The sequence below is a fragment of the Herpailurus yagouaroundi genome, unplaced genomic scaffold (genome assembly GCF_014898765.1).
Source record: "Herpailurus yagouaroundi ecotype Mexico unplaced genomic scaffold, PumYag 29, whole genome shotgun sequence".
NCBI lineage: Eukaryota > Metazoa > Chordata > Mammalia > Carnivora > Felidae > Herpailurus > Herpailurus yagouaroundi.
The window spans coordinates 34,873,112-34,899,527 of NW_024412377.1; the positions used below are offsets into that span (position 1 = coordinate 34,873,112).

At 39.0% G+C, this 26,416-nt stretch overlaps 1 protein-coding gene across 6 annotated transcripts in view; it reads left to right on the forward strand.

Moving 5' to 3' along the window:
* NNT (nicotinamide nucleotide transhydrogenase) overlaps positions 1-26,416 on the forward strand; it is a 97,911-nt gene that overhangs the window by 50,311 nt on the left and 21,184 nt on the right. For all 6 annotated transcript variants that reach the window (XM_040496622.1, XM_040496640.1, XM_040496631.1 and 3 more), the window contains 9 exons: positions 2,013-2,174; positions 3,732-3,842; positions 4,844-4,989; positions 6,227-6,422; positions 8,750-8,983; positions 10,130-10,290; positions 14,201-14,380; positions 22,361-22,520; positions 23,639-23,720. In XM_040496622.1, coding sequence (XP_040352556.1) covers positions 2,013-2,174; positions 3,732-3,842; positions 4,844-4,989; positions 6,227-6,422; positions 8,750-8,983; positions 10,130-10,290; positions 14,201-14,380; positions 22,361-22,520; positions 23,639-23,720 — 1,432 coding nt within the window. The remainder of the gene's footprint in view (positions 1-2,012; positions 2,175-3,731; positions 3,843-4,843; positions 4,990-6,226; positions 6,423-8,749; positions 8,984-10,129; positions 10,291-14,200; positions 14,381-22,360; positions 22,521-23,638; positions 23,721-26,416) is intronic.

Below are 26,416 nucleotides of genomic sequence, written 5' to 3' on the forward strand. Positions count from 1 at the left end.
CAGGAAATAGAATGAGGCATATATGATGGTTTATTTTTCTAGGTTTGTTTTGTGTTAAGTCAAGGTTTATTGCATTTTAATAGATATGACAATAGCATATTCTAGTGAATGAAAGGATGGCCATATACTTGTTTTTCTTTACCTTAAACTTCCTCCGTAATAATAAAAACAAGTATTTTTCTTTTACATGTGTGTTAGGAATCTATTTGAATAGTATTCTTCAAAGAATATGATTTACTTTTTTTTCCTTTCTTTTTTTTCTCTTTCTCTTCTTTTTCCTCTGTTACAAAGACTATAGAAATAGCATATTTGACATTATTAAATATGTTATAGAAAAGACATTAGTTTGTTAAATAGTTGATTAAAAAAACCTTCAGATATGTGATTTTTATCTTAGATGCCCAACAAAAGATGGATACTTTAGTGCTTCTCGATTAATGTAGTCCTTTAATGAGTGCTAAGCATTGCCCTAAACACTTCATATGCCTTAACTTATTTACTTCTTACAAGACCTCAGTGAGGTGCACATATTATTTATTATTTTCTTTTTCCAGCTGAGGACAGAGAGGGTTAATACTTTTACAGATGAGGATACTGTAGCACAGACAAGTTAAGTAACTTGCCTGAGATCACACAGCTAAGGAGCAGTAGACCCAGGATTTGAACGAGGCATTCTGGCTTATGAAACCATATATATATTTTTTAAGCTTATTTATTTATTTTGAGAGAGAGAGCTCAAGGGAGTGAGAGTGCATGTGAGTCAGAGAGGGGCAAAGAGAGAATCCCAAGTAGGCTTTTCACCCTGTCAGCGCAGAGCCCGAAGTGGGGCCCATCTCACAAACCATGAGATCATGACCTGAGCCGAACTCAAGAGTTAGACTGAGCCACCCAGGCGCCCCATGAAATGTATTCACCACAGCTCTATACAGCTTCTCTGATGTTTAGCTAGAACACAAAACAGTATTCTAACTCTACCTCCAGATGGTTAATGGGCCATGCATTGGAACCCTGGAAATTTTATATGTGGGTAGGGAAATATAAATTAAAACTGCAGTCTTATTACATGATTTAAAGTAAACTTAACGTCAATTTTTAGATGTTCTAGCTGTGCCACTTAGAAAGAAGTAGTTCATATCAAGGAAAAAAAGTACCTTATTTCAGAAAGTTGAATTCCAGCTCCCTGGTCCCCCATTAGCATTATTTTTACTGACCACTAGGTAACCCTTCTGTTGCAGAACAGCCATCCACATGTTTGCTATTAAGAAAGGCAATAATTAAAGATGTATGTTCAGAGCTGACTTTGTATTCTGCACATTCTTAATTTAATTTGTTTTTTTTTTTTTTTTTTTTTTCCTTTTCTTTGTAAAATCCTGTTTGCTGACTTGGTGTTGAGGCTGGAGCTGACTGCCCTGGCCAGCAGTCCAGTCCAGATTCAGGAGCAATTGCAAAACTTCTGTCCCGGGTGGGTGGAAGCCATATGTTTTGGGGAGGTGCTGGAGTGAATGAAATCCTTCCTACTCTTTTAAAATCCCTCTTCCTTAGCCAAATCTGAGTGACATGAAATTGGCTTCAAAAAAGTCCTGTCTTGTAAAGGTTGTGTCTTGCCCAAGTAGAAATGCTTTTTGGTAGATCTGTATAGGTCTGTAATTCTGGAACAGAAACACTCGTATAAACACATGTGGCATTGTCAATGGAAATTAAAACAGGGAAGAGGACAATGGGGAAACTGTTATTCAGGTGACTCATAAATTCTACTAGATCTTTATAGCTTGTTTTATTTTGAGAGGTGGCAGTCAGGAAGTTGAGTTTGTTCATAATACCTTTTAAACCCCCCCCCCCCACTCCCATCATGAAATGTGTAAAAAATCTCATTATTGGCAAATCTCATTATTGGGTGCAGAATTTAAAAGGATTGACTATTTCACATGCTTGTGTGTATGTGCGTGCATGTGTGTGCTTTTAATCTTGAGGTAATTAATTGTATGTCAGCTCACACTCTTCTCTTTCTGTAGGTCTCACTGGGATTCTGGGTTTGGGCCTTGCGGCGCCCAATTTAGCCTTTTCCCAGATGGTGACCACTTTTGGCTTGGCCGGCATCGTGGGCTACCACACCGTCTGGGGAGTGACCCCTGCTCTCCACTCACCACTGATGTCTGTGACTAATGCAATCTCAGGTTTGGTCCTCTCTTGTCTTCCCTCATCTTAGGTTTTCATGGGCTGTTCAATTCTCCAGCCACTTTCAGTGAGGTTTATAAAGTCTTTGTTTACAAATTGTATGGCTTGGCATCTGAGGCGGTGGTTGTGGTGATTTGGGCTCCCACAGGGGCAAGGATGGGGCCAGAAGTAAGGGGCTGAGCAAGTAAGTGTCAGGCCTTTGGGCTGCTCCCATCTCAAGCAGTGCAGAACCATTGTTATTTCTTTCAATTATAATTTCCTTTATTTTTATTTATTTATTAAAAAAATTTTTTTAATGTTTATTTATTTATTTATTTATTTATTTATTTATTTTAATTTTTTTTATTTTTTCAACATTTATTTATTTTTGGGACAGAGAGAGACAGAGCATGAACGGGGGAGGGGCAGAAAGAGAGGGAGACACAGAATCAGAAACAGGCTCCAGGCTCTGAGCCATCAGCCCAGAGCCCGACGCGGGGCTCGAACGAACTCACGGACCGCGAGATAGTGACCTGGCTGAAGTCGGACGCTTAACCGACTGTGCCACCCAGGCGCCCCTAATGTTTATTTTTATTTTTGAGAGAGAGAGATACAGAGGACGAGCAGGGGAAGGGCAGAGAGAGAGAGAGAGAGAGAGAGAGAGAGAGACAGAGACAGAATCTGCAGCAGGCTCCAGGCTCTGAGCTGTCAGCACAGAGCCCAACGTGGGGCTCGAACTCATAAACCGTGAGATCATGACCTGAGCTGAAGTCGGATGCTCAACCTACCGAGCCACCCAGGCGCCCCTACAATTTCCTTTAAAGAAGGGATTCCTGTGTTATAATTTGGAAACCACTGTTTCACAGAGTTATAGTTGTGACATCCATTAGGAGCTCTTCTTAGATTCATCTAAACGTTCAGCTCAGCAAGTCTGCGCGCAGCAAGCCATACCTATCCTCAGGTTCACCATGAAGTCTTTGGAACAGGAAGCCCAGCTGGCCAGCCAGAGTAGCATCAGGCATTTCTTTTTGGTGTGAGTCTTGATGGTGGTCTGTGCAGCGGTCCACACAGTTGTCCAGGAGCTGGTCTCTTTGGCCCCCTGTGATGACTCAGATCTAGGAACAAGACCCACCCTGGACCTGCCCTGGCTTGGAAGTCTCATGGCACCATTGCACAGCCCTGACAGCAGTGCTGGAGGCCCAGTGTCCAGGGTGTCTGCACGGAACGTGTCTCATTCCCAGAGGCACTGTACTCTGGAAAGTTCAAAGTTACGGCTCCACCATCATGTATTTATAGTTCGTGCCAAGTTACTTCCAGTTCAGAAGCAGTTTATCCACTTTTTGATAACGTTATTGATTTATACCTTTATGGGGGAACAGAGCTAGAAAGTTAAAGGAAGACTGAATTTTTATGCAAGAGGAAAAACATTTGTTAGCTTTTTGCCCACAGTGGTACTTGAGTGACAGTGTTGTGTGGGAACGTTCTCCTTTGTGTCTATACATGTGAGATCCTGCAGCTATGAATTGGGTATGGCTGTGTCACTATGCCTGTTCACCATCTTGATTCTTTCTTCTTAGGGTTGACTGCAGTTGGTGGGTTGGCACTGATGGGAGGACATTTGTATCCTTCCACAACTTCTCAGGGCCTTGCTGCTCTTGCTACGTTTATTTCCTCAGTCAACATTGCAGGTACGATGGCAATGGTGGTAAAAGAACCCACGGTGCTGTTTATGTATGTATGTATTATGTGATCTCTATACCCAACGTGGGACTTGAACTCACGACCCCAGGATCAAGAGTTGCATGTTCCATGCTCTTCTGAATGAGTCAGCCAGGCGTGCCCCCCCCCCGCCAAGTGCTGCTTTTAATGGAGACATGAGAAGCAAATATAAACCGATATAGACATTTGGAGTGTTAGACATTCTGATTTTAAGAATTTAATTGTGCCTTTAAAAATGGTCTCACTCAGATCATAAATGCTCTCTGTGAAGAAAAATTATTTTGCCCACTTGTAATTTTTAGAAACCATTTGATAAAAGAACACCCTCTTCCCCTGTGCCCCGAAATAAACAAACAGAATGATTGTCTTGCTACAGGTTAACTAGAAAGTTATTGAATGCATAGTTTTGAATTAAGTTGACTTGTAGCTATCACCGTAACATCTCTAAATGGGTATACTTTTAGATAAAATTTTAGCCTTTTGCCTTATCCTGGCCTGTGTTCCTGAAAACTGAAAGCCTGGCCCATCACTTGTATAAACTCATTTGATGCTATTTTGTATCAAAAAATCAGTTAATAAGTCCAAGAAATCTGGTGCCTGTTAATATGGCATTGTTTTCTTTTATCACTTAATATAGGTTTAACAAACAGAAAAACTTATTAGAAAAAATTACTAGCCTTTGATCTTTTGCGTTCCCAAGCTGTTTGAATGCCTGTTTACTTGTAGTCACGCAGAAATAGTTGGTGCTGCACCCTGGTCGCAAATTTTGTTTTTGAATATAGGGTTCCCTGCATTCAGTGGAACTGGCTTGAGTAATAGCCTAACTTAATTTTGAGCTCTTAAAATGTTACTTAATATTATATTTATCCTTAGGTGATAAAGATGTGCTTAAAATAGGAAAAGTGTACCACTTTAAAAATCATGTTGCTAAATGAGATACCTCTTTCTGTTTTATATTTACTTTGATAAGGTGGCTTTCTGGTGACCCAGAGAATGCTGGACATGTTCAAGCGTCCCACGGACCCCCCAGAATACAACTACCTGTATCTGCTCCCTGCTGGCACCTTTGTTGGAGGATATTTAGCAGCTCTCTACAGTGGCTATAACATTGAACAAGTAAGAGGCTGTTTTGAGAATTTTTAATTTTGCCACTGTGTTTTCTTTCCAACTAGATTTCACATTATCGTTATCAAAATTCAGGCTCTGACAAGCAAATATAATAATAACTCTAGAAACATCTTGGTCAAATGGAGCATTCCTATCCCCTAAGAATCCGTACCCCAGATTCTAGTGACAGATTTGCCTGCTAACTGAATGTGCTAACGTGGGTTTCCCTGTCTGTCCCTCAGTTTTTCTACGTGTAAAAAGAGTCAAGAAAGTTATTAGTATCCTCTTTATGTACCTGGCTGGATTGTTGTAGGGATATGGTGAAATAATCAGTAAAAAATTTTGAAAATTTTCTGTTTCTCCCCCAACAAATTCAGTGCATCATCTTTTGTAAGCAGGAGATGTTATGTCAGTTCATTTAAAAAAGACAGTTTAAAAATAAACGTTATGTAGAAAAGCAGAAATAATCAAGTTGAACTTCGAAAGTTCCATGTTCCAATATAATTATAATTGAGACTCAATTTTGTTCTGAACTCAGTATTTTTTTTTTATCACTTTTCAATGACTGTCATGCGATTGCATCTACTCTGACAGCAAGAAAATCGTGTCTCCCTTGGTTTCTGCTATTCCCAGCGTTTCTTACTTGTTGATTGAACAAAATCTTTTTTGAGAACAGTTGGAGTGGTACGTCAGGGAGACCCTTGTCTGAATCCCAGATTTGCTATTTTCTGATCATTTGACCTTGGAAGAATTATGTAGTAACCTCTTTAAACTTTGGTTTTCTCTTGTAACATGAGGATGATGACTCTTTCAACTTTTGTGAATCTCATGGGACTGACTGACAACTTCAGTAAAGTATAGGGCGTGGTCCCTGGCATTTACTACGTCAGGGATTGGCTCCTTTACAGCGTTTGGTCAGGTCTAGAGCCCATAACTCTGTTTAAACTTAGGTACTTCTGTATGCATTTGTGCATGCCATCCAATACAAAAGAAACCAATTTACCTAAGTGGTATAACTGCAAGTAGAATTTCAGGTATTTAATTTGTTAATATCCCTAATGGATAGAAAGATATATTGAAATATTCAAAGAAGAAGTCATATTTGTCCCTCTATTATCTGAATTTAAAGTTGTTCTTAGGAAATCACGTTTCCTCAAGAGAAGTCCTCCCTGTGCTAATAGACTGAAAGTTTTGATAGTCTTTCTGTCTCTCTCTTTCTCTCTGCTCTTCTCTTTTGTTTGCAAAGATCATGTATCTGGGCTCAGGTCTGTGCTGTGTTGGTGCCCTGGCCGGCCTTTCCACCCAGGGAACAGCTCGTCTTGGCAATGCATTGGGCATGATTGGGGTGGCTGGAGGCCTGGCAGCCACTCTCGGAGGACTAAACCCATCCCCAGAATTGTTAGCCCAGATGTCTGGAGCAATGGCTTTGGGCGGTACCATTGGTAAGCACTTGGCAGGTTTCTACCTTTATGGGAACCCAAGCCCATTTTTTAGCTCACTCTTTTGGTGCAGTTGATGTACTTACTCAGTGTTAAATGTTTTAAAATGTTTGTATTTGAATGAGAATTATACCAACTTGATGACTTTTCACCAAAATAAAATACATTATATTAGAAACAAAGGTAATTATATTATTTATAACTTTCTAATTTATTCGAGCTTATTTTCTATGCTCTTGAGATTACCCATGTTTATTATCTGTTTTTAGGAATACCGTGTAAAGGTGGGCTTCTGTCCATGGCTTCCCAGCTCCATAGTTAATGACATAACCTTGATAGTTAGAAATTGATCATGATGGTTGCATTTACACGGTGGAAATCAACAGATACTAACATATCTGGGTTTCATTTATTGTTTTGTTGATTGTCCAGTCCTGAGAAAGTGGTGGAGAAAATATTAATAATGCAGCTTAAATTCAAAAGTGTGCTGTGTCTATAGCCATTACGTGGTGAATATCACAAAAACTGAGCAAATATCCTCATAGTGTTTGAAAACTATCATCCGATTTAGTGAAGCAGCTGCTCACATTGTTGATAATGAGTGAGGTTCTCACATGCATCTTTCAGTTTTGTCTTACTTGTTAATGCAGACAAAAATGTCAGCCAACATTCCCATGGGAACCACACTCATTCATCAGTTGCAACCACTAGGTTGGTGACAGACACAAGAGTGGGTAAAAGTCAACAAATGCATTCTGTGAACGTCAGTTGGCTACATGGAGTTTACAGTAGGGAGTACTATATGTTTTGTTATTTGAAACTTGTGTGCTCTATACCTTTATATCAGTGAAAACTCATGTACATACTTCTAACAGGCACAGGCACGTGTTTTTATCCCAAGGAGCTGGTGGTTATATATTTACCAGCATAACAGTAGCTTTAGACCTCCTTTTGTACTTTCGCAGGAATGCTTTGTGTCCTTTCTCAATAGTCCCTGGAAAGGAACTGGAAGCAAAATGTGTTGTAGGTTCATGGCAGAAAAACTTTTAGACAGGATCTTAGCAAGTATTCTGAGAGGCACTCCTGTACCACCTGCCTAGAACCAGGCAGGAGTTCAAGAGTCTCCTCATTTGCACGATTACTCTACCCAGCTATTTGCATGTGTTCACCTTTGCTCCCACCCACCACCCTGAAAACCTAAGCCTTCTTCAAATTCCAGCTGTTTCTTGTGTGCTCAGGAGCAAATATTGGCTTTTGGAGAAGAGAGCTTGAGTTATTCTTGCAGTAGGGGGATGTAAAGGCATGTGAAGAAGCGTTAGTCAGGGGAGTGTTTGCAGGTTGTGAGGGAAGAGGCAGGTGTCAGTGCTGTGTGTTGGGTTTTGGAATTGGACTGTGTGTTGAGAAAGCCTGCTATTTTGAAAGGGTATACATAGCCAGCGTCCTTACCTTCTGTATAGTCCCTGTGAGAGAATATTTAGCCCATATGAGGAAGCAGGTAAATACTTATTAGTGATAATGATGGGAAACCGTTAAATGTGTATACCCAAAAAATTGAGGTAGAATCGGCATACATTGTATTAGTTTCAGATGTATGAAATAATGAGTCAGTATTTGTGTATATTGCAAAATAATCACAGTAAGTGTAGCAAATATCTGTCACCGTACATAGTTGCAGAATTTTTTCTTTTTCTTGTGCTGAGAACTTTTTTTTTTTTTTTAATTTTATTTTAGAGAGAGAGCGTGAGCAGGGGAGACTGGCAGGCAGGGGGGGAGAGAGAGAATCTTAATTAGGCTCTGTGCTTAGCACAGAGCTGGATGTGGGGTTTGATCCCATGACCCTGGGATCGTGACCTGAGCCAAAATCAAGAGTTGGACGCCCGACCGACTGAGTTATCCAGGGGCCCCTTGTGATAGAACTTTTAAGATCTACTTTCTTAGCAACTTTCAAATACACTATACAGTATTATTAATAATCGTCACCATGCTGTATGTTACATCCCCACGACTTATTTTGAGCCTGGAATCTTCACCCATTTTGCCCGTCCCCCTTCCCCTGCCTCTGGCAACCACCAGTCTGTTCTCTGTATCATGAGCTTGGTTGTTTTTTTGTTTTAGGTTTCATATGCAAGTGAGATCATATGGTATTTGCCTTTCTCTGTCTGACTCATTTCACCTAGCATGATACCCTCAAGGTTCATCAATATTTTCACAAACGGCAAGATTTCTATCTTTCTTTATGGCTGAATAATGTTCAGGCATGGGCTTTATCAGAGTTGCTTCTCAAAGCTGTGTTGAGTTTTAATATCTCTTTGACCTTCATTTCCCAACAGGACTGACAATTGCCAAACGCATCCAGATTTCTGATTTACCTCAGTTAGTTGCTGCTTTCCACAGTTTAGTGGGCTTGGCAGCGGTGCTTACTTGCATAGCTGAGTACATTGTAGAATACCCACATTTTGCTGTGGACGCAGCAGCAAATCTCACCAAGATCGTGGCCTACCTCGGTACTTACATCGGAGGTGTCACGTTCAGTGGCTCTCTTGTTGCCTACGGAAAACTGCAGGGTAAGTGATTTAGCACCTACCTATATTATTCAGTGTAAATATCTCTTGTTTCGGGGTCCATTTCAATTTTAGAAAATGGCTTAACTGTCAAAGCTGTTAGGTGAAGAATTCAGGTAGCGCTCAAATATATAAAAGACCCCCTCCTCCACATCATGGTGGCTTTCCTTTATTTGAGCCTTCCAGATCTCCTAAGGCTTTGAAGCTGTTCCTTCTGTAGACAGCCAACGGAGGAAACAAGTGCACAGAAATTTGTGTAGAGGGACTAGTTGACATTTGATGATAAATGTGAACAAAACAACATCTTCGTAACCCTTAGAGATCCTCTGTAGAGTTCACAAGAATGCACTTTATACGTTTTCCAGAATAGAGAGCAGCTTATTGAATAAGCTGGTGTGATCACTATGCAGTACTGATTCTGAAAACAGATACACATTTTACAGCTGTAGCATGGCATCTTCTGCTACTGCCGAAGTCAGCCAGGAAAATAGAAGTGGGGGTAAAAAAAAACAACAAAAAACCCAAACCTCACATAGGCTGTTTTCAGTGTTTTCATGAAAAAGTGAGTCTATATAGAAACTAGTTTATGATATAAAAATCTGGTCTGGCCTCTCAGTAATCAAGTCATTAAAATTAAATAGGAAACTTCCATGGAACTTAAAATCCCAAAAGAACTTCAAGCCTACAATGTTCTTGTCTCATGCTTTGTTTTTAAAAACAAGTAGCAAACCAGGGCTCTGCTCCCTTGGGCTCAGTTGATAGAGTCAGAAATGCTAATGTGCTAGGACTCTGTTTTGAAGTTTTAAATAAATGAAACCACACTTAACAACTTGTGTGTCGGTCATATGGGAAAAAAGTAATTTTTTAAGATTTTGTGACAAAGAGTAAAATTGTTGTGTGATCAAAGTAAAGAACAGTTAAGTTGAGCCATACTTTTCCTACTTCTGTTAACGTTTGTTACATCTAAGAGCCCTAATTTGCTTTTATGTTTCAGGTCCTTTTTTTATGCTGATACTAAATTTTGGTAGCTTAGGATTAAATGACACACACGTGTGTGTGTGTGTGTGTTGTTGTTGTTGTTGTTGTTGTTGTTGTTGTTTTAATTTAATGACACGTGCTAGGTTCTAACTGACATGCCCTTGGTCCTAGGTATCCTGAAATCTGCCCCTCTCCTGCTTCCTGGAAGGCACTTACTTAATGCAGGCCTGTTGGCTGCTAGTGTGGGTGGAATCGTCCCGTTCATGATGGACCCTAGCTTTACCACCGGCATCACCTGTCTGGGCTCTGTGTCGGCTCTCTCTGCTGTCATGGTAAGAAGTCAGAGATGGGGGGCGCCTGGGTGGCGCAGTCGGTTAAGCGTCCGACTTCAGCCAGGTCACGATCTCGCGGTCCGTGAGTTTGAGCCCCGCGTCAGGCTCTGGGCTGATGGCTCAGAGCCTGGAGCCTGCTTCCGATTCTGTGTCTCCCTCTCTCTCTCTGACCCTCCCCCGTTCATGCTCTGTCTCTCTCTGTCCCAAAAATAAACGTTGGAAAAAAAAAAATTAAAAAAAAAAAAGTCAGAGATGGAAAGCATGCACTCAGTGAGGAACTGGCAGTATTTTGTTTGATTACAGTCTAATCATATTTCTATCTCTTCAAGACCCTTGATGGAATAAACATGTTTCAAAATGATGTCATGTGTTCTGTTTAGAATTTGGAAAACACAGAAAAGTGCAAGAAGAAAAATCCACTCTTTCTTTCCACGTAATGGTTGCTTCCAAAGTTGTCATGTGACACATTTATTGTTCTGGGGTCTTTTCACTGGATCAGTGTGTTGGTGAATAGGGAATTTTATTTTATTTTATTTTATTTTTTTTTTTTATATGAAATTTATTGTCAAATTGGTTTCCATACAACACCCAGTGCTCATCCCAAAAGGTGCCCTCCTCAATACCCATCACCCACCCTCTCCTCCCTCCCACCCCCCATCAACCCTCAGTTTGCTCTCAGCTCTCAACAGTCTCTTATGCTTTGGCTCTCTCCCACTCTAACCTCTTTTTTTTTTTTTTTCCTTCCCCTCCCCCATGGGTTCCTGTTCAGTTTCTCAGGATCCACATAAGAGTGAAACCATATTATGGCTTATTTCACTTAGCATCACACTCTCCAGTTCCATCCACGTTGCTACAAAAGGCCATATTTCATTTTTTCTCATTGCCACGTAGTATTCCATAGTGTATATAAACCACAATTTCTTTATCCATTCTAAATGTTGATGGACATTTAGGCTCTTTCCATAATTTGGCTATTGTTGAGAGTGCTGCTATGAACATTGGGGTACAAGTGCCCCTATGCATCAGTACTCCTGTGTCCCTTGGATAAATTCCTAGCAGTGCTATTGCTGGGTCATAGGGTAGGTCTATTTTTAATTTTCTGAGGAACCTCCACACTGCTTTCCAGAGCGGCTGCACCAATTTGCATTCCCACCAACAGTGCAAGAGGGTTCCCGTTTCTCCACATCCTCTCCAGCATCTATAGTCTCCTGATTTGTTCATTTTGGCCACTCTGACTGGCGTGAGGTGATATCTGAGTGTGGTTTTGATTTGTATTTCCCTGATAAGGAGCGACGCTGAACATCTTTTCATGTGCCTGTTGGCCATCCGGATGTCTTCTTTAGAGAAGTGTCTATTCATGTTTTCTGCCCATTTCTTCACTGGGTTATTTGCTTTTCGGGTGTGGAGTTTGGTGAGCTCTTTATAGATTTTGGATACTAGCCCTTTGTCCGATATGTCATTTGCAAATATCTTTTCCCATTCCGTTGGTTGCCTTTTCGTTTTGTTGGTTGTTTCCTTTGCTGTGCAGAAGCTTTTTATCTTCATAAGGTCCCAGTAATTCACTTTTGCTTTTAATTCCCTTGCCTTTGGGGATGTGTCGAGTAAGAGATTGCTACGGCTGAGGTCAGAGAGGTCTTTTCCTGCTTTCTCCTCTAAGGTTTTGATGGTTTCCTGTCTCACATTCAGGTCCTTGATCCATTTTGAGTTTATTTTTGTGAATGGTGTGAGAAAGTGGTCTAGTTTCAACCTTCTGCATGTTGCTGTCCAGTTCTCCCAGCACCATTTGTTAAAGAGACTGTCTTTTTTCCATTGGATGTTCTTTCCTGCTTTGTCAAAGATGAGTTGGCCATACGTTTGTGGGTCTAGTTCTGGGGTTTCTATTCTATTCCATTGATCTATGTGTCTGTTTTTGTGCCAGGTGAATAGGGAATTTTAAAAAGCCAAGTGTTTTCAATACCATTCGTTAGGAGCCTCCCTGTTGTGACAGGGCCCACAGAATAATGCTTTGGGTTTTATGCGATAAGTGGAAGGTATTCTCTGCCAATTAGTTGTGCTAACATTTATTGGAAACTAGGATACCAAGTTAAATAACCACAGTATATAAAATGGAATGCAGTTCATAAATCCTCTGGGCTCAGTGGGGGGAGTTCAGCAAAGCCTTTCTTTCATGGTAGGTTTGGTCCTCCTCTTCCTCTCTGATTTTTGTATTTAGTATATTGATACATACAGCATTCTCTAGTTGGCCATGTGCTACAGTGTAGCATTTCATTATATCAGTGTATGAAGCCTTTGCAAACAGCTCTCTGTTATTCACTGATTCCCTTATTTGTCTAGTCTGGAGTCAACCTTATAGACAAGGTTAATGTTTTAAGTTTTTAAAATAATTTGTAGTGCTTAGCACAAAATTAGACATATAGTAATTGCTTATGAAACACATATTGGCTGCTTGATTCATGATTTACAGTGTTAAAATAATACTTATTATTATGTAATCCTAAAAGGACTGATTTTGACCAAGAAACTTTAGAAGTCTGAAAAGTAACTTAAAATTCTTTTTATGACTACTGACAATCCAATTTTTTTCAGGATTATATAGCACTGATTTTTGTTTTATTTTAAACCAATGAAGAGTAGTTTTGACATTTTTTTTTTTTTTATTCAGGAGAGCAGAAGAGGTAAAAAAAAGTCTCAAAATAAAACCAATAGCATAGAAATAGAAAATTTTAAGAATTACTATTTAAAAAAAAAATTTTTTTTTTTCAACGTTTATTTATTTTTGGGACAGAGAGACACAGAGCATGAACGGGGGAGGGGCAGAGAGAGAGGGAGACACAGAATCGGAAGCAGGCTCCAGGCTCTGAGCCATCAGCCCAGAGCCCGACGCGGGGCTCGAACTCACGGACCGCGAGATCGTGACCTGGCTGAAGTCGGACGCTTAACCCACTGCGCCACCCAGGCGCCCAAGAATTACTATTTTTGAGAAGAAATGAATTTGATATTTAAGAGCTACTTTATGCTTTTATAAGGATGTCTGAGTAAGATAAAATATTTTGTGGACTATTTTAATTGCTTTTGACTTAATTAAGTACCCTGTGAATACATTCACATCTTAAACTCAACATATGTGGGAGCATGTGGAATAAAAAGCAAAACTCTTCTTCCCCATCATGTTATTCCTTTCCTGTGTTTAGTGATTTGGGGTTGCACTAGACAGACTTTGGATTCTGTTGTATTCCTCCAAAGAGTATTGATCATTATTTTTTAATTTATTTTTGTAGGCAGCTAACTTGGCTGCCTTCAGATTTCAAATCTGGCTCACCTATGATTGCGGGGGGTGGGGGGTGGTTGCTGAAATCTGTTATTAGATCAATGCGTAATGCATAAAGAGTGAGCCAGATATTTGGGCCGAGTTTATATATAGAGTTTGGGGCTCCCTCTCTTCAGCCTGCTCCTTTGCAGTTTGCCTTCTGCCTTTCCAGCTGCCTTAGTCACCCTAAATCCTGTCCTTGGATCTTCAAACTAGTGAGACTGTGGGCTTATGATTTAGTTTCAGCTCTTTCTCCTGGCACGAGCAGGTGCCTGCCCTTAGACTAACCATAAAAACCATAAAATTCACTCAGTGCTCTCACCTTTTTCCAAGTGCAGACCCCTCTCTAGTTTCTGCCTGCTTTTCATCACTGCCTTTTAGGGACTTAGGGATATTTAGGGATGGGGAGGTGGTTCAGTGTTCTCACTTGGTACATCTGCTGGAGAGCTGACTGGATAGGAGGCACTTGGTTGTTACTGGCAGGAGAACTTCAAGGGAAGTAGGTTAATTGGAACACCAGAATCACTAAGAACCAAGATGTCCAGTGTCAGAGGTTTTATTTTTATCGTATTAATTTTGGTTCTGCTCTGGTTTTCATCGTAGGGTGTGACTTTGACAGCTGCTATCGGGGGTGCAGACATGCCCGTCGTCATCACCGTGCTGAACAGCTACTCAGGCTGGGCCCTGTGCGCGGAGGGCTTCCTGCTCAACAACAACCTGCTGACCATCGTGGGCGCACTCATAGGCTCCTCTGGTGCCATCCTGTCCTACATCATGTGTGTGGTAAGAAACGTGTGTGCACAAAAAAGACATGGTGTTCTCAAAATAAGGATGTGTTTGGTATTTCTTTTATTTGCAGTAGAAACGACTGTGTCCGTTCCTATTTTCTTCAGTAGAAATCTCAGAGTGTTTCATCTGAATAAATTTGCAAGACTGCTTTTAAAGCACCCAAGTGTAGATAATTAGGAAAATTAAATATAAAGATAAAAAAATCTTCCGACTCCCTCCAGCTGGAGATAAGCATTTAAGATTTCGGTCTATCTCTTGTATTCTCTTTTTTTTTTCTCTTTTACATACCCGTGTATTTACTTGTCTGATCATATTGTATACTGTTTTACATTTTATTCTTTTCATCTTACTATATTCTGGTCATTTTATTATTTTGAGTATTATTTTTTAAATAAATAATTTCTGTTTATTTTTTAGAGAGAGAGAGAGAGCGCACGTGTGAGAGCAGGGGAGGGGCAGAGAGAGAGGGAGACACAGAATCCGAAGCAGGTTCCAGGCTCTGAGCTGTCAGCACAGAGCCTGACGTGGGGCTCGAACTCATGAACTGTGAGATTATGACCTGAGCCGAAGTCGGTTGGTTAACCAACTGAGCCACGCAGGCACCCCTCTTGCCATTTCCTTATTAAAAGTGATTTTTAACTAATATTTTAATGGACTTCATATAAATCCATCATATGGATATATAAAATTTATTTAATATTTCCCTATAAAAATTATATTGTTTGAGTTTTAATTTTTCTTTGTAGAAAATACATCTTGGGCACCTCTGATTTTTGTCTTTGGATCGATTCTTCGAAGTGAAAGAGTATGCTCGTTTTTATCAGTTCTTTCTACTTATTGCTGTGTTGTTTCCGGAAAGCTTGCTTCAATTAACACTCCCACTGGTCATCTGTGAGAGTGCCTATCTTGAAGTTTTGTGGTCAGCATGATCTTTTTTAAAAAAGCAAAAAAAATTAAGAAAACAAATACTTCTTAGCTTCCTTTTTGTTTCTAATTCTCTTCTGGATGGCAAGAAGATATCCTGCAAATAATTAAAGGTTTGACTAGAAAATGTTTTCAGATGATAGATACTATTCTCTAACAGTTCTGAATGACTGTGAAAGGGCAAGTGTGAAATGGAGTGACATCAGAATGTGGCTCTGCTGATTAATAATTCAGGCAGAAAAAGGACATTTATTCTGCCTCCATGCTTTTATTACAATATTTAAAAAAGACCCACCCTTATTTTATAACTCAGAATTTCTCAAATGTTTTCACTGAAAATCTCTTTGTAAATTGAATGCTGAGGTTATCTTTTTATAGTAAAAAAAATTAGTTTTCTTTGGCCATATTGTAAAACAAAGGATTTGATAGCCCAAGTTCAAAGAAAGGAAGAGGTTTTAAAATGAAATCTTCCAGGTTGTTCAGGGAATTTGGAAAGGTGGAAGCTTGTGTCTCCTGCTTGAAAGGTGTCAGGCTTTGGGGTTTAAAAAAACACAAATGTTTGGGGCATCTGGTTGGCTCAGTTGGTTAAGCATCCAACTGTTGATTTTGGCTCAGGTCATGATCTCACAGTCCATGAGTTTGAGCCCCAGGGAGGACACTGTGTTGGCAGCACAGAGCCTGCTTGGGATTCTCTCTCTCTCTCTTTCTCTCTCTCTCTCTCTCTCTCTCTCTCTCTCTCTCTCTCTTTCTCTCTCTGTCTCTTTCTCTCTCTCTCTCTCTTTCTCTCTCTCTCTCTCTCTCTCTCTCTCTGTCTTTGTCCCTCCCCTGCTTGCACTCTCTCTCCCTGTCTGTCAAAATAAATAAACATTAAAAAAATTAAAAGACAAAAAACAAATGTTTGTGAACAAGGAAAAATGTATTCACTTGTATTAGAGATAGTTTTCTCAAAAAATGAACTTTTTTTAAATTAAGTTTTTTGTTTGATTCCAGTATGATTATATACAGTGTTCTATTAGTTTTGGGTGTACAGTATAGTGATTCAACAGTTCTGCACATTAGTCAGTGCTCGTCATGGTAAGTTTACTCTTCATCCCCTTCACCTGTACACCCGTCCCCACCCACCTCCCCCCTGGTAACCATCAGTTTGTTCTCTGTAGTTAAGAGTCTGTTTCTTGGTTTGTGTCTCTTTTTTTCCTTTGTTCATCTGTTTTGTTACTTATGTTCCACATATGAATGAAATCGTATGGTATTTGTCTTTCTCTGACTGACTTATTTCACTTAGCATTTAAAAATGAACTCTTAGTTTGACTTTGCTTTGTTTGGTGAATTTGAATGACCAGGAGGGGGCAGCAGATTTTCATCATTACTTAAACTTGTTGGTCAAAATACTGATTTTAAAATTACACGGGAAGACTTAAATTTTAACAAAGCCAGTGGCATACTGATCTGGGGAGAGGTGAGGAGTACTTATGTCTAGTTCTTAGAGCATCCTCATGGGTCTTTCTTGGCTTTATCATTTTTTTTTTTCCTTAAATGGTTTTATTTAGGTTCTTAAATCTTATCAGTAGTATTTCCCAAATTTCTGTGTGTCTTTTTTTAATTTCCTTCCCATTCCCTTCTTCATCTAGTTTCTTTTATTATTGTTGGTTATAGTAACTACAGAAACTTACAGTAGCAATTCTATGACAGTAACCAGAATAAGGTAGTAAGAGGCAGTTGTTGAAAATACTTTTTTCTATGTGTACTTCTGTGACTCTATCATCTTTGTCTTATGCTTTTCTCTTCTTTCATATTTCTTGATCTGGTTTTTCTTTTTTTTCTTTCTATTCCTACCACGTCAGGCATGTCATTTACTGTCAGCATTTCACAGATATTTTTTATTCCTGTACCGTATAAGGCTAACAGGGTATTCTTACAGCTGTCTGTGACCCTAAGTGTCACTCTGGATCAGACTGATACTCTGTTTATAATAGCAACTCAAATTAATTTGGATTCAAGGACAGCCGAAGCTTTAAATTTTTAGAAAATACTATTCAATTACAAAAATAAAAGATGCTTAATGTGGGAAATTTGGAAGAAAGTAGAAAAGGATAAATACATAAAATCATTTGCAATGCCATTACCACTTAACTCTTAAAATTTAATATTCTAATTCCAGTATTTTCCCATATACCTATGTTCAAATATATTCTGTGTTGTTCAATGTTCTCACCAATGATTTTCTAATAATTTTTGGTGTCTGCCTGTTGTATCACATAGATATGCCATAATTTATCCAAGTCCATAGTATTGGTTTTTGTTTTTTTCTTCAGTATACCTCCTTGTGCATTTTGATTTTTTCCTTTAGCTGACCTTTTTGTAAGTACAATTACTTGGTCAAAGGGAGTAAGAGCTTTCTGTTGGCTCTCAATATCTATGAATTGATGTCCACAAAGGACTGTCCAGTCTTAGCTCTCATCAGTGATGCGTGGGGAGCTAGTTTTCTCACACTCTCTTCAGTCCTATGTCTTATTATGAAACAAACAAGGCAACAACAGAAACAACCCTGCTGTAATTTTCAGTTTTGAAGATAGAAATTTTCTCTCCTTCCAGATTGCCCTGATTCCTGACTTTTCACATTAATCTTCATTGATTCTTGGCTTGTGCTTGTTTTATTATCAAAAAAATTGTTTCTTCGTGGCCTATGCTTTAGCAGCTCAGAGTGGTTCCTAATAAAAATAAAAATGAAATAGCTGCTCGTGATTGGGCATTAAAACTGGGTGCTTTACAAATGTTAGCTCGTTTAATCCCCACACTAATTCCGGAGGTAGGAGATACTATTCTCATTTTACAAGGAAGATATTTTAAGATGTCATTTACTGTTTGCCTTTGTGTTTATGGAGCCTGACCTAGCACCTGGCACCTCAGATGAGTATAATACTTGTTACGTGAACATTAGATAAATATTTGTCAGCTCATTTCATATTTTGGAATCTTCTCTGGATAGCATATGGTAACAGATGTACTATCATATATCGATATCTATTAATATTACTAGTATGTTGTAGCTTCATTATTTTATTATTTATTAAAGGAAACATGCAAGTCCAAACCGGAACAGGGTGCTTTTATTATGTGAGAGGGAATGAAATGCTCCCCGAGTGGCTAATCAGTAATACCGAAAATTGAATTTTTGTTTTGACAGTTCTTCTCTTGTGTGTCTTCTGAGCCGAATGCTGTGGTTATACAATACCCAATGTTAAACTGAAAAATATCGATAGTGTCCAAAGAAGCAGCTCAAGTGAATAATTTGCTTTATGTCTAGAAGTCATATAGACATTAACCTCTTCGTGATTTTACAGTCCATGTACTTGAGATTGTGTCCAAACAGCCTGGGAGGTAGAGCGCTTGTAGAAGGGGAACTGCATTTTCCGACCGAATTTTCTGGTTTTTGTACTTTGTTGCTTATTTCCAAATGAAAATAGAACAGAATGAAGTACATCAAAGCCAGACCAAAAATAATTTCTTTTTTTGCTTTGCAGTCCATTATTTGGCACCCACAAAGCACTGAAATGAGAAATGATAGTAAATGGACTGTATGTTATTATTGCGTTAGTTTTGTCTATTTTATGACCTTTCTTTTGTTTTCAGATTTATTTCTTATAGTTTGCTTGGAATGATGTGAATTAAGGGTCTCTTTAATGTAGCATACAGTTTTCATTATAGGGCTTAGTAACTTGAAAGGAACAGTCTTGGATAGTGTTGCGAATACTTTGTCTTGGGAGCTGGGAACTCCTCAGTCTGCCCAGGATAGTCTCATTAATCACTTGAGCAAGCAAAAAAAAGAAAGAAAGAAACAAACAAAAGAAAGCCCTACACCCTAAGCATTTGTTGAAAATATGATGTTGCAATGGTAAATTCAGGGATGAAAAATAATTTAGTTTTTAAGAGACCACATGGAATTAGCTTAATGGTGATATAATTGTGGATATGTGTTTAACAAGTTGACTTTGATTGTTAAACCACTGTGTGGTTCCCTTTCTTTCTCCTGAAGATGCCATTAGAAGTGGGTAAACATTAATTAAATGTCCTCAGAAATTCTTCTCCTCCATTCAGTTTTATAGGGAGAGAAGAATGGTTCCTTTTACACCAAGTTAGAGTAAAGTGGTCATATCCTTGTACATCTGTCCCTCTGCAGGACTGAGTGATGCAGGTGATGGAACCATTTTGTGTGTTGCACTTTTTAAAGATTATCTATGAGCTGGGGCACCTGGGTGGCTCAGTCGGGTGAATGTCTGACTTTAGTTCAGGTCATGATCTCGTGGTTTGTGAGTTCGAACCCCGTGTCGGGCTCTGTGCTGACAGCTCCGAGCCTGGAGCTGCTTTGGATTCTGTGGATTCTCTCTCTCTGCCCCTCCCCTGCTCATGCTCTCTCTCTCTCTCTCTCTCTCTCACGAATAAATAAACACTTAAAAAAATTTAAAACAAGAAAAAAGTTATCTATGACAGAAATATCTCTATGTCTGAAATACTCCTTTGAATCAAATGTTTTTTAATCTTTCAAATTTTTATTTAAATTCTAGTTACGTAACATACAGTGTAGTATTGGTTTCAGGAGTAGAATTTAGTGATCATCACTTACATATAACACCCAGTGCTCAACACACATACCCTCTTTTATACCCATCACCTATTTAACCCACCCCTTACTCACCTTTCATCCAGCAACCTGCAGTTTATCTTCTGTAGTTAAGAATCTCTTATGGTTTCTCTTTCTCTGTCTTTTTTCCCCTTCATCTATGTCCATCTGTTTTGTTTCTTCAATTCTACATATGAGTGAAATCAGATGGTAGTTGTCTTTCTCTGACTGATTTATTTCGCATAGCATAATACACTCTAGGTCTATCCATGTCGTTGCAAATGGCAAGATTTCATTCTTTTTGATGGCTGAGTAATATCCCATTGTATATATATACCACATCTTCTTTATCCATTCATCAGTCAATGCACATTCCTTTGATTTAGTTTTTAAGGCAAACATTTATTTGCTGGAACATATTTCTGTTAATTTCAGAATCTTCTAATTCAAAACTAGAAAGGATTAACAAAATCAACAAATGTTGAATGTTTGGAAGTCTCAGGCCTGGCTATTTGGATTTTCAATAAAGCCTGGATTTAAGTATAGGAGGTTGGGTTAAGAATTTAAATCTTTATGTCAGATTGGGACTCTATACCTAAATAAAACCATTATGAATTTTTCTCTGGTCCTCTTGTCTGTTCATAAATATATAAAGATATTCTGGACTTTATTTTGTATGTGATAATCTTAGACAAGTTTACCAGAGTTTGGGCTCTGTAAAATGCGAATGCTGTGTCTGATAAGTGAGCTTAGGTCAAAAAGGATAATTACAATTCTGGCAACATTTGGATATATCCTCTTTATGTTATTGATATGCCGCCTTTAGTCAGGTATGGCTCTCTGTTCATTGCCTCTGCACCTTGTCCTCCCTGCCTCTACCTCTGTCCCACTTCAGACGTGTATGTTCAAGTCTGCATGAAGGTGGTAGCAGGCTGGGCTGTCTTCGTGTGGGTTGTCATGTTTTTTTCTCCTAGTGTGTTTACATGTCCCTGGAAATCCCAGTTGCTTTTCATTCTTTAAGAATACAGTATTGTCGGGGCGCCTGGGTGGCGCAGTCGGTTAAGCGTCCGACTTCAGCCAGGTCACGATCTTGCGGTCCGTGAGTTTGAGCCCCGCGTCAGGCTCTGGGCTGATGGCTCGGAGCCTGGAGCCTGTTTCTGATTCTGTGTCTCCCTCTCTCTCTGCCCCTCCCCCGTTCATGCTCTCTCTCTGTCCCAAAAATAAAAAATAAAAGATGTTAAAAAAAAAAAAAAAGAATACAGTATTGTCTTTTTTTTTTTTAAGTAATAGATTGCATTCATATAGCTTTTACATGGTATACACATTGGATCAATCATATGTTTATTATAGCCCTTTCAGAAGTGAGAAATCCAGTGCTGATCATGTAGAATGACTGCTTTGTTCATGTACAGTGATTTGCATTTTTTTAAGCTTATTTATTTATTTTGAGAGGGAGGTAGAGACAGAGAATCCTAAGCAGGCTCTGCATTGTCAGCACAGTGCCTGATGTGGGCGAGAACTCACGAACTGTGAGATCGTGATCTGAGCTCAAACCAAGAATTAGACGCCCAACCGACTGAGCCACCCAGGCATCCCTGCAGTGATTTGAATTCTTAAAAGGCATTTGCTTCTTGTCTTTTACCACCACAGCTCCAGAGGTCTACAAATGAACTATTGTAGAAACCATACCTGTGATTTTTTCACATGATTCACTTGTGTGGCATATTGTTGGATGATTGTAAATGAGCATGCCTTCCTCTTATTTTTTTTTTCCCCAAGATTATTTTTTTAGTTAAAAGGGTGGGTATAAGTTTTAATGAAATGGTGTATGAACTTACTCGTTTACCTTTTTGGAAGTAAAATATTTTAGGAACCTAATGATGAATCCAGTCACTTCTGTTACTGCTTCCTGGAGCTGTATGTAGTTGGTTTGGAAAAGAAGAATGTATCAACTCCCGCATTTCTTGTTTTCTTGACGACAGAGGGCAGCAGACTCCTAAATGATGTGAATTCCTAGCCTTTGGATTCCTCCCTGTTGGAACTGGTAGCAGGATTCACCTGAGAGATCTATAGAGTCACCTTGTAAAATTTCTCATAGATATCGTTCTCTTTCACTCTGGTGAAATATATATGGAGGTAGAACTTGCTTAATCAGAACACAGACAGTAATAACTGGATCTGAATTTCATTAATTTCTTAATGTTACTGGTAATTTTCCATTAAATTCTTTCTTAAAATTAACTTTTATTGAAAACATGTCAGTGTGCAGTTGACTTTATAGATATGATCTATGTGATTTTTTTTAGATCAAATAAAAACCTCTTTAAGTGATTGTGAATATTGTATACATTGGATACAGTAAGTTACATAGATTAAAACTTTCAAAAAGTTATGTAGATTAAACTCTCACAGCTGCTTATTTTGTTCTCCAGGCAATGAATCGCTCCCTGGCTAATGTGATTCTTGGAGGCTATGGTACCACTTCGACAGCTGGTGGAAAACCCATGGAAATTTCTGGCACACATACAGAAATCAACCTTGACAATGCAATTGACATGATTCGTGAAGCTAATAGCATTATTATTACTCCAGGTAAAAAACCAAAAGCGAAAAGTAAACAACCTATAAGAGCTGCTGGAATTTATTGTATTAATACAGTTTCTTAGAACAGGAAAAAAATTGAATTGGAACTTACTTATTTTTTGAAAATGTAATGGAAACATAGAAACAACCCTCTGATTACCAAGTAAAAAATGGTGAGAATCCTTGGCTTAGGTTAATATTTTGGGAATCATATAGAGATTTTACAAACTGATGTAGAGGGTTCTCGCCATGTCTTTCTCTGATTCTGTACAAATGTTTTAGTCATCTTTGAGTCTTGGTTATTTTTTTCTCAATGATCATTTTTGGGATTACTCTGAGTATTAAATTAGAAATAGTGTATGAAAGTATCTATCTCACTCATTAGACTCAATAAATGCTAGTAAATGTTAATCTCTTTCTTATCAACAGTAAATATTTAAAAAAATCATTGAGAATCATGTGATTTCCAATAAGGTGAGGTAACATGACCTAATAGAAAGGACCTGATCTGGGAGTCACAACACCTCATTTTTGTTCTTAATTTTACCTCCAACAATTGACATGACATTGACCAAGTCATTTAATCTCCTAGACCCAATCCCTAATTTTTCTCAGGTTTAGCTTAGTTTTTCTTTAATCCTACCCCAGAATTCTGTGGTATTACAGGTAATATATTGGCTTCAGATTAGGATTTTAACTCTATCATGCTATCGTAAGAGTTTTCTAAAAAGGAAATCTATTGATTTGACAAGTCTAGAAGTTTGCTTTCATTTCTAGTCCTGTTAACAGATTGCCCCTTTTTTTTTGGCCTAAAAATATGTTTTGAAGGGGTGCCTGGGTGGCTCAGTCAGTTAAGCGTCTGACTTCGGCTCAGGTCATGATCTTGAGGTCTGAGAATTCGAGCCCCGTGTCGGACTCTGTGCTGACAGCTCAGAGCCTGGAGCCTGCTTCAGATTCTCTGTCTCCCTCTCTCTGTGCTCCCCACTCACAGTCTGTCTCTCTCTCTCAAAAATGAATAAACATTAAAAAAATTTTTTTTAAATATGTTTTGATCAAGGGAGAAATTGTAGTTTATAAGATTTCAAAATAAAAGTCACGTTCTTCTGTGTCCTTCATGTTCTTTGCAGGCTATGGTCTCTGTGCAGCCAAAGCGCAGTACCCCATCGCAGACTTGGTGAAGATGCTCGCTGAACAGGGCAAGAAAGTCAGGTCAGTGCTTATTGTGCCTGGTTTGCAGCACGTGTGTGAGAGGAAAGGAAAATAGAGGACTGACGTTTAGATGACTTTCTTACAGTGGAGTTTTACGTATGTAATCCCAGGTAAAGAAACTGAGTTGTCAAAACCCTATTCTAGCCTTAGTCTTGCTACCTAGTTGCACTGAACCTAAATACAGCTCCATTTTGGAAAGGGAAACTTTATTATACCGAATTCCGGGATTTTTGTTAAAGGGGTAAAACAGAAGTCCTGTTTCTGGTTGGATTTGGGGAAGGAGGTCACACAAAGCATTAGAACCACATCAGGTTGTACCTTTTGGTTTCTCTTGTTCCCACTGACTGAAGAAAAACATCTCAAGAGGTCTTTGTAGAGTGAGTGGGACCCAGTGGTGATCCCGTGGGCTGATTAATGTTTGACTGCGTTCGCTCTCCTGTTCTCATGGCAAAGACTATTGAAATTGTTTTTTTCCTAAAGCCATACGTTTTTTGAAATATGAATTAGGGCAGTAGCTGTCCCTGTTACTTGGCATTTGGGCCCTAGACTCTGCCCTTGAGAGGATCTTGAACACAATGAGGAAGTTGAGGACTCTGCAATTCTAGATTATTCCCATGACCTTGGATAAAGGGTTTGAAGGATGTAAAGGTGGGGCCAGTGGGTGACAAACCCTTGCAGTACTTTGTATCTGGCTTATGCATCTTTGGATCCCTATTTTGGAGTAAAGAGACTGTCTGGAGGACTGTCCTCCCAGGGGGGAGGGATACCTGTTTCCTCTTGAGTAGAGAAGCTGTTCTCTAGCAGTTTCATTGACATAGTATCATAAGTCAGAGAGACAAGCCAACTCTATTATCAAATAAAGTTAGTTTGTTCACCTGAAAGTTAATGTATGTTGACAAAACTGTTAATGTCTGTTCATGAAAATCCCTTTTAGATGTCTATCTTATACTTTTTCTGGGGAAGATGATAAGAATAAGCCTAACCACGTGCCTAGAACTAATCAGAGCTAGTCAGAGTGTCTACACAAGATTGAATCCTGAATGTCCCAGCTATTAATAGTGGTGAAGAGACTTAGCCGATGATAGAAGGGGATCTAACATTTTAACATCAGCTACATTTTTTTTCCTTCCTTCCTCCCTCCCTTCCTTCCTTCCTTCCTTCCTTCCTTCTCTCACTCCTTCCCCACTCTCTGCCTTCCTGCAATCCATAGTTAGTCTGTGTTTTTCTTTTTTTTTTTTTTTTTAATTTTTTTTTCAACGTTTATTTATTTTTGGGACAGAGAGAGACAGAGCATGAACGGGGGAGGGGCAGAGAGAGAGGGAGACACAGAATCGGAAACAGGCTCCAGGCTCTGAGCCATCAGCCCAGAGCCTGATGCGGGGCTCGAACTCACGGACCGCGAGATCGTGACCTGGCTGAAGTCGGACGCCTAACCGACTGCGCCACCCAGGCGCCCCTAGTCTGTGTTTTTCAAATACAGAGAGTCAAAATACTATTTTGTGGTAGGACCAGCTTTTCTGTGATGTAGATGTTACCATGTTTAGTGTAATCTTCGAGGAATTGAAGATCGAAGATGAGAAAAATCACTGGCTCTGTTTTTTGATTTTCACATATGAAGTCTCATTTTGGTCACTGATTCCCATTTTCTTATCCGGTATTGTACAGGGCCGCCCTTTCAGTCATACGTTTGCCACTTAAAACATTTGCAGACCTACACAAGGAATGGATGTGTTAAAGAATCTTTTAGGATTTTCTTAAAAAGAAATTGTTTTTCTTTTATTCAGTCCACATGTGAGAAGTCTAACGTATTAGTAATGCCTTCTATCACCACAAATGTTTAGGACATGAGTGGCAATCCTAATGAAGTAGAGAAAGATAGCTTTCCTGTCTTAGTTCTCCTTTGGGAAGGGATGATTAATCTGACATACCTCCCTTATTACCCACGGACCAGCCTATATTAACCAGACAGCTTGGAAAATCAGTCCAGGGTGAGGTGGATGCAAAGTTGGGGAGCATCGTGACTATAGGGTAGTTTGACAGAAGCAGGATGTGAGGCGAGAGGACTAAGAGGGATGGAAAAAAATGATAATAAAAGGGATGAGACAAATGAAATTTCGGTTTCTGACCTAATTAAAATGTGATTTTGATCCATGAGGACATAACAAAAATTGTTGTTTTAGGTTGATTTCTGTTACACTGCATGGGAAAAATAACTACTTAAGATTTATGGGAGATATTTAATTAAACATATATGAATAGTTTCTCAGTTATAATTTGTGTTTTATTGAAGTAATTTTGTGAACAGAATATCAGACTTTACGTGAGAGAGAGTTCCGTCGTTTTACTGAGAACGTTTTACTGAGAGAGTTCAGTTTTTTACTGTGATCTGTTGAATTTTCACCATGGGCTTCATATGCAAATCTCATGTTTGAGTTAAAGGGAAGCAAAGTGTTCTTGCTAACACAGTGACAGTAGATTATCCTATTTTTCCTTTCTAGTTTCTGAGTGGGTTTTTTTTTTTTTTTTAACTGAAAGGGAGTCATAGAAATTGTTGATTTTGTCTCGTGTATTATCATCTTTTCCTGGGAGAAATGCAGATTTTCTTGATGAAGTTAGGAATATGTCTATCTGTAGATGCTGGCTTTCTTCTTCTTCTTCTTCTTCTTCTTCTTCTTCTTCTTCTTCTTCTTCTTCTT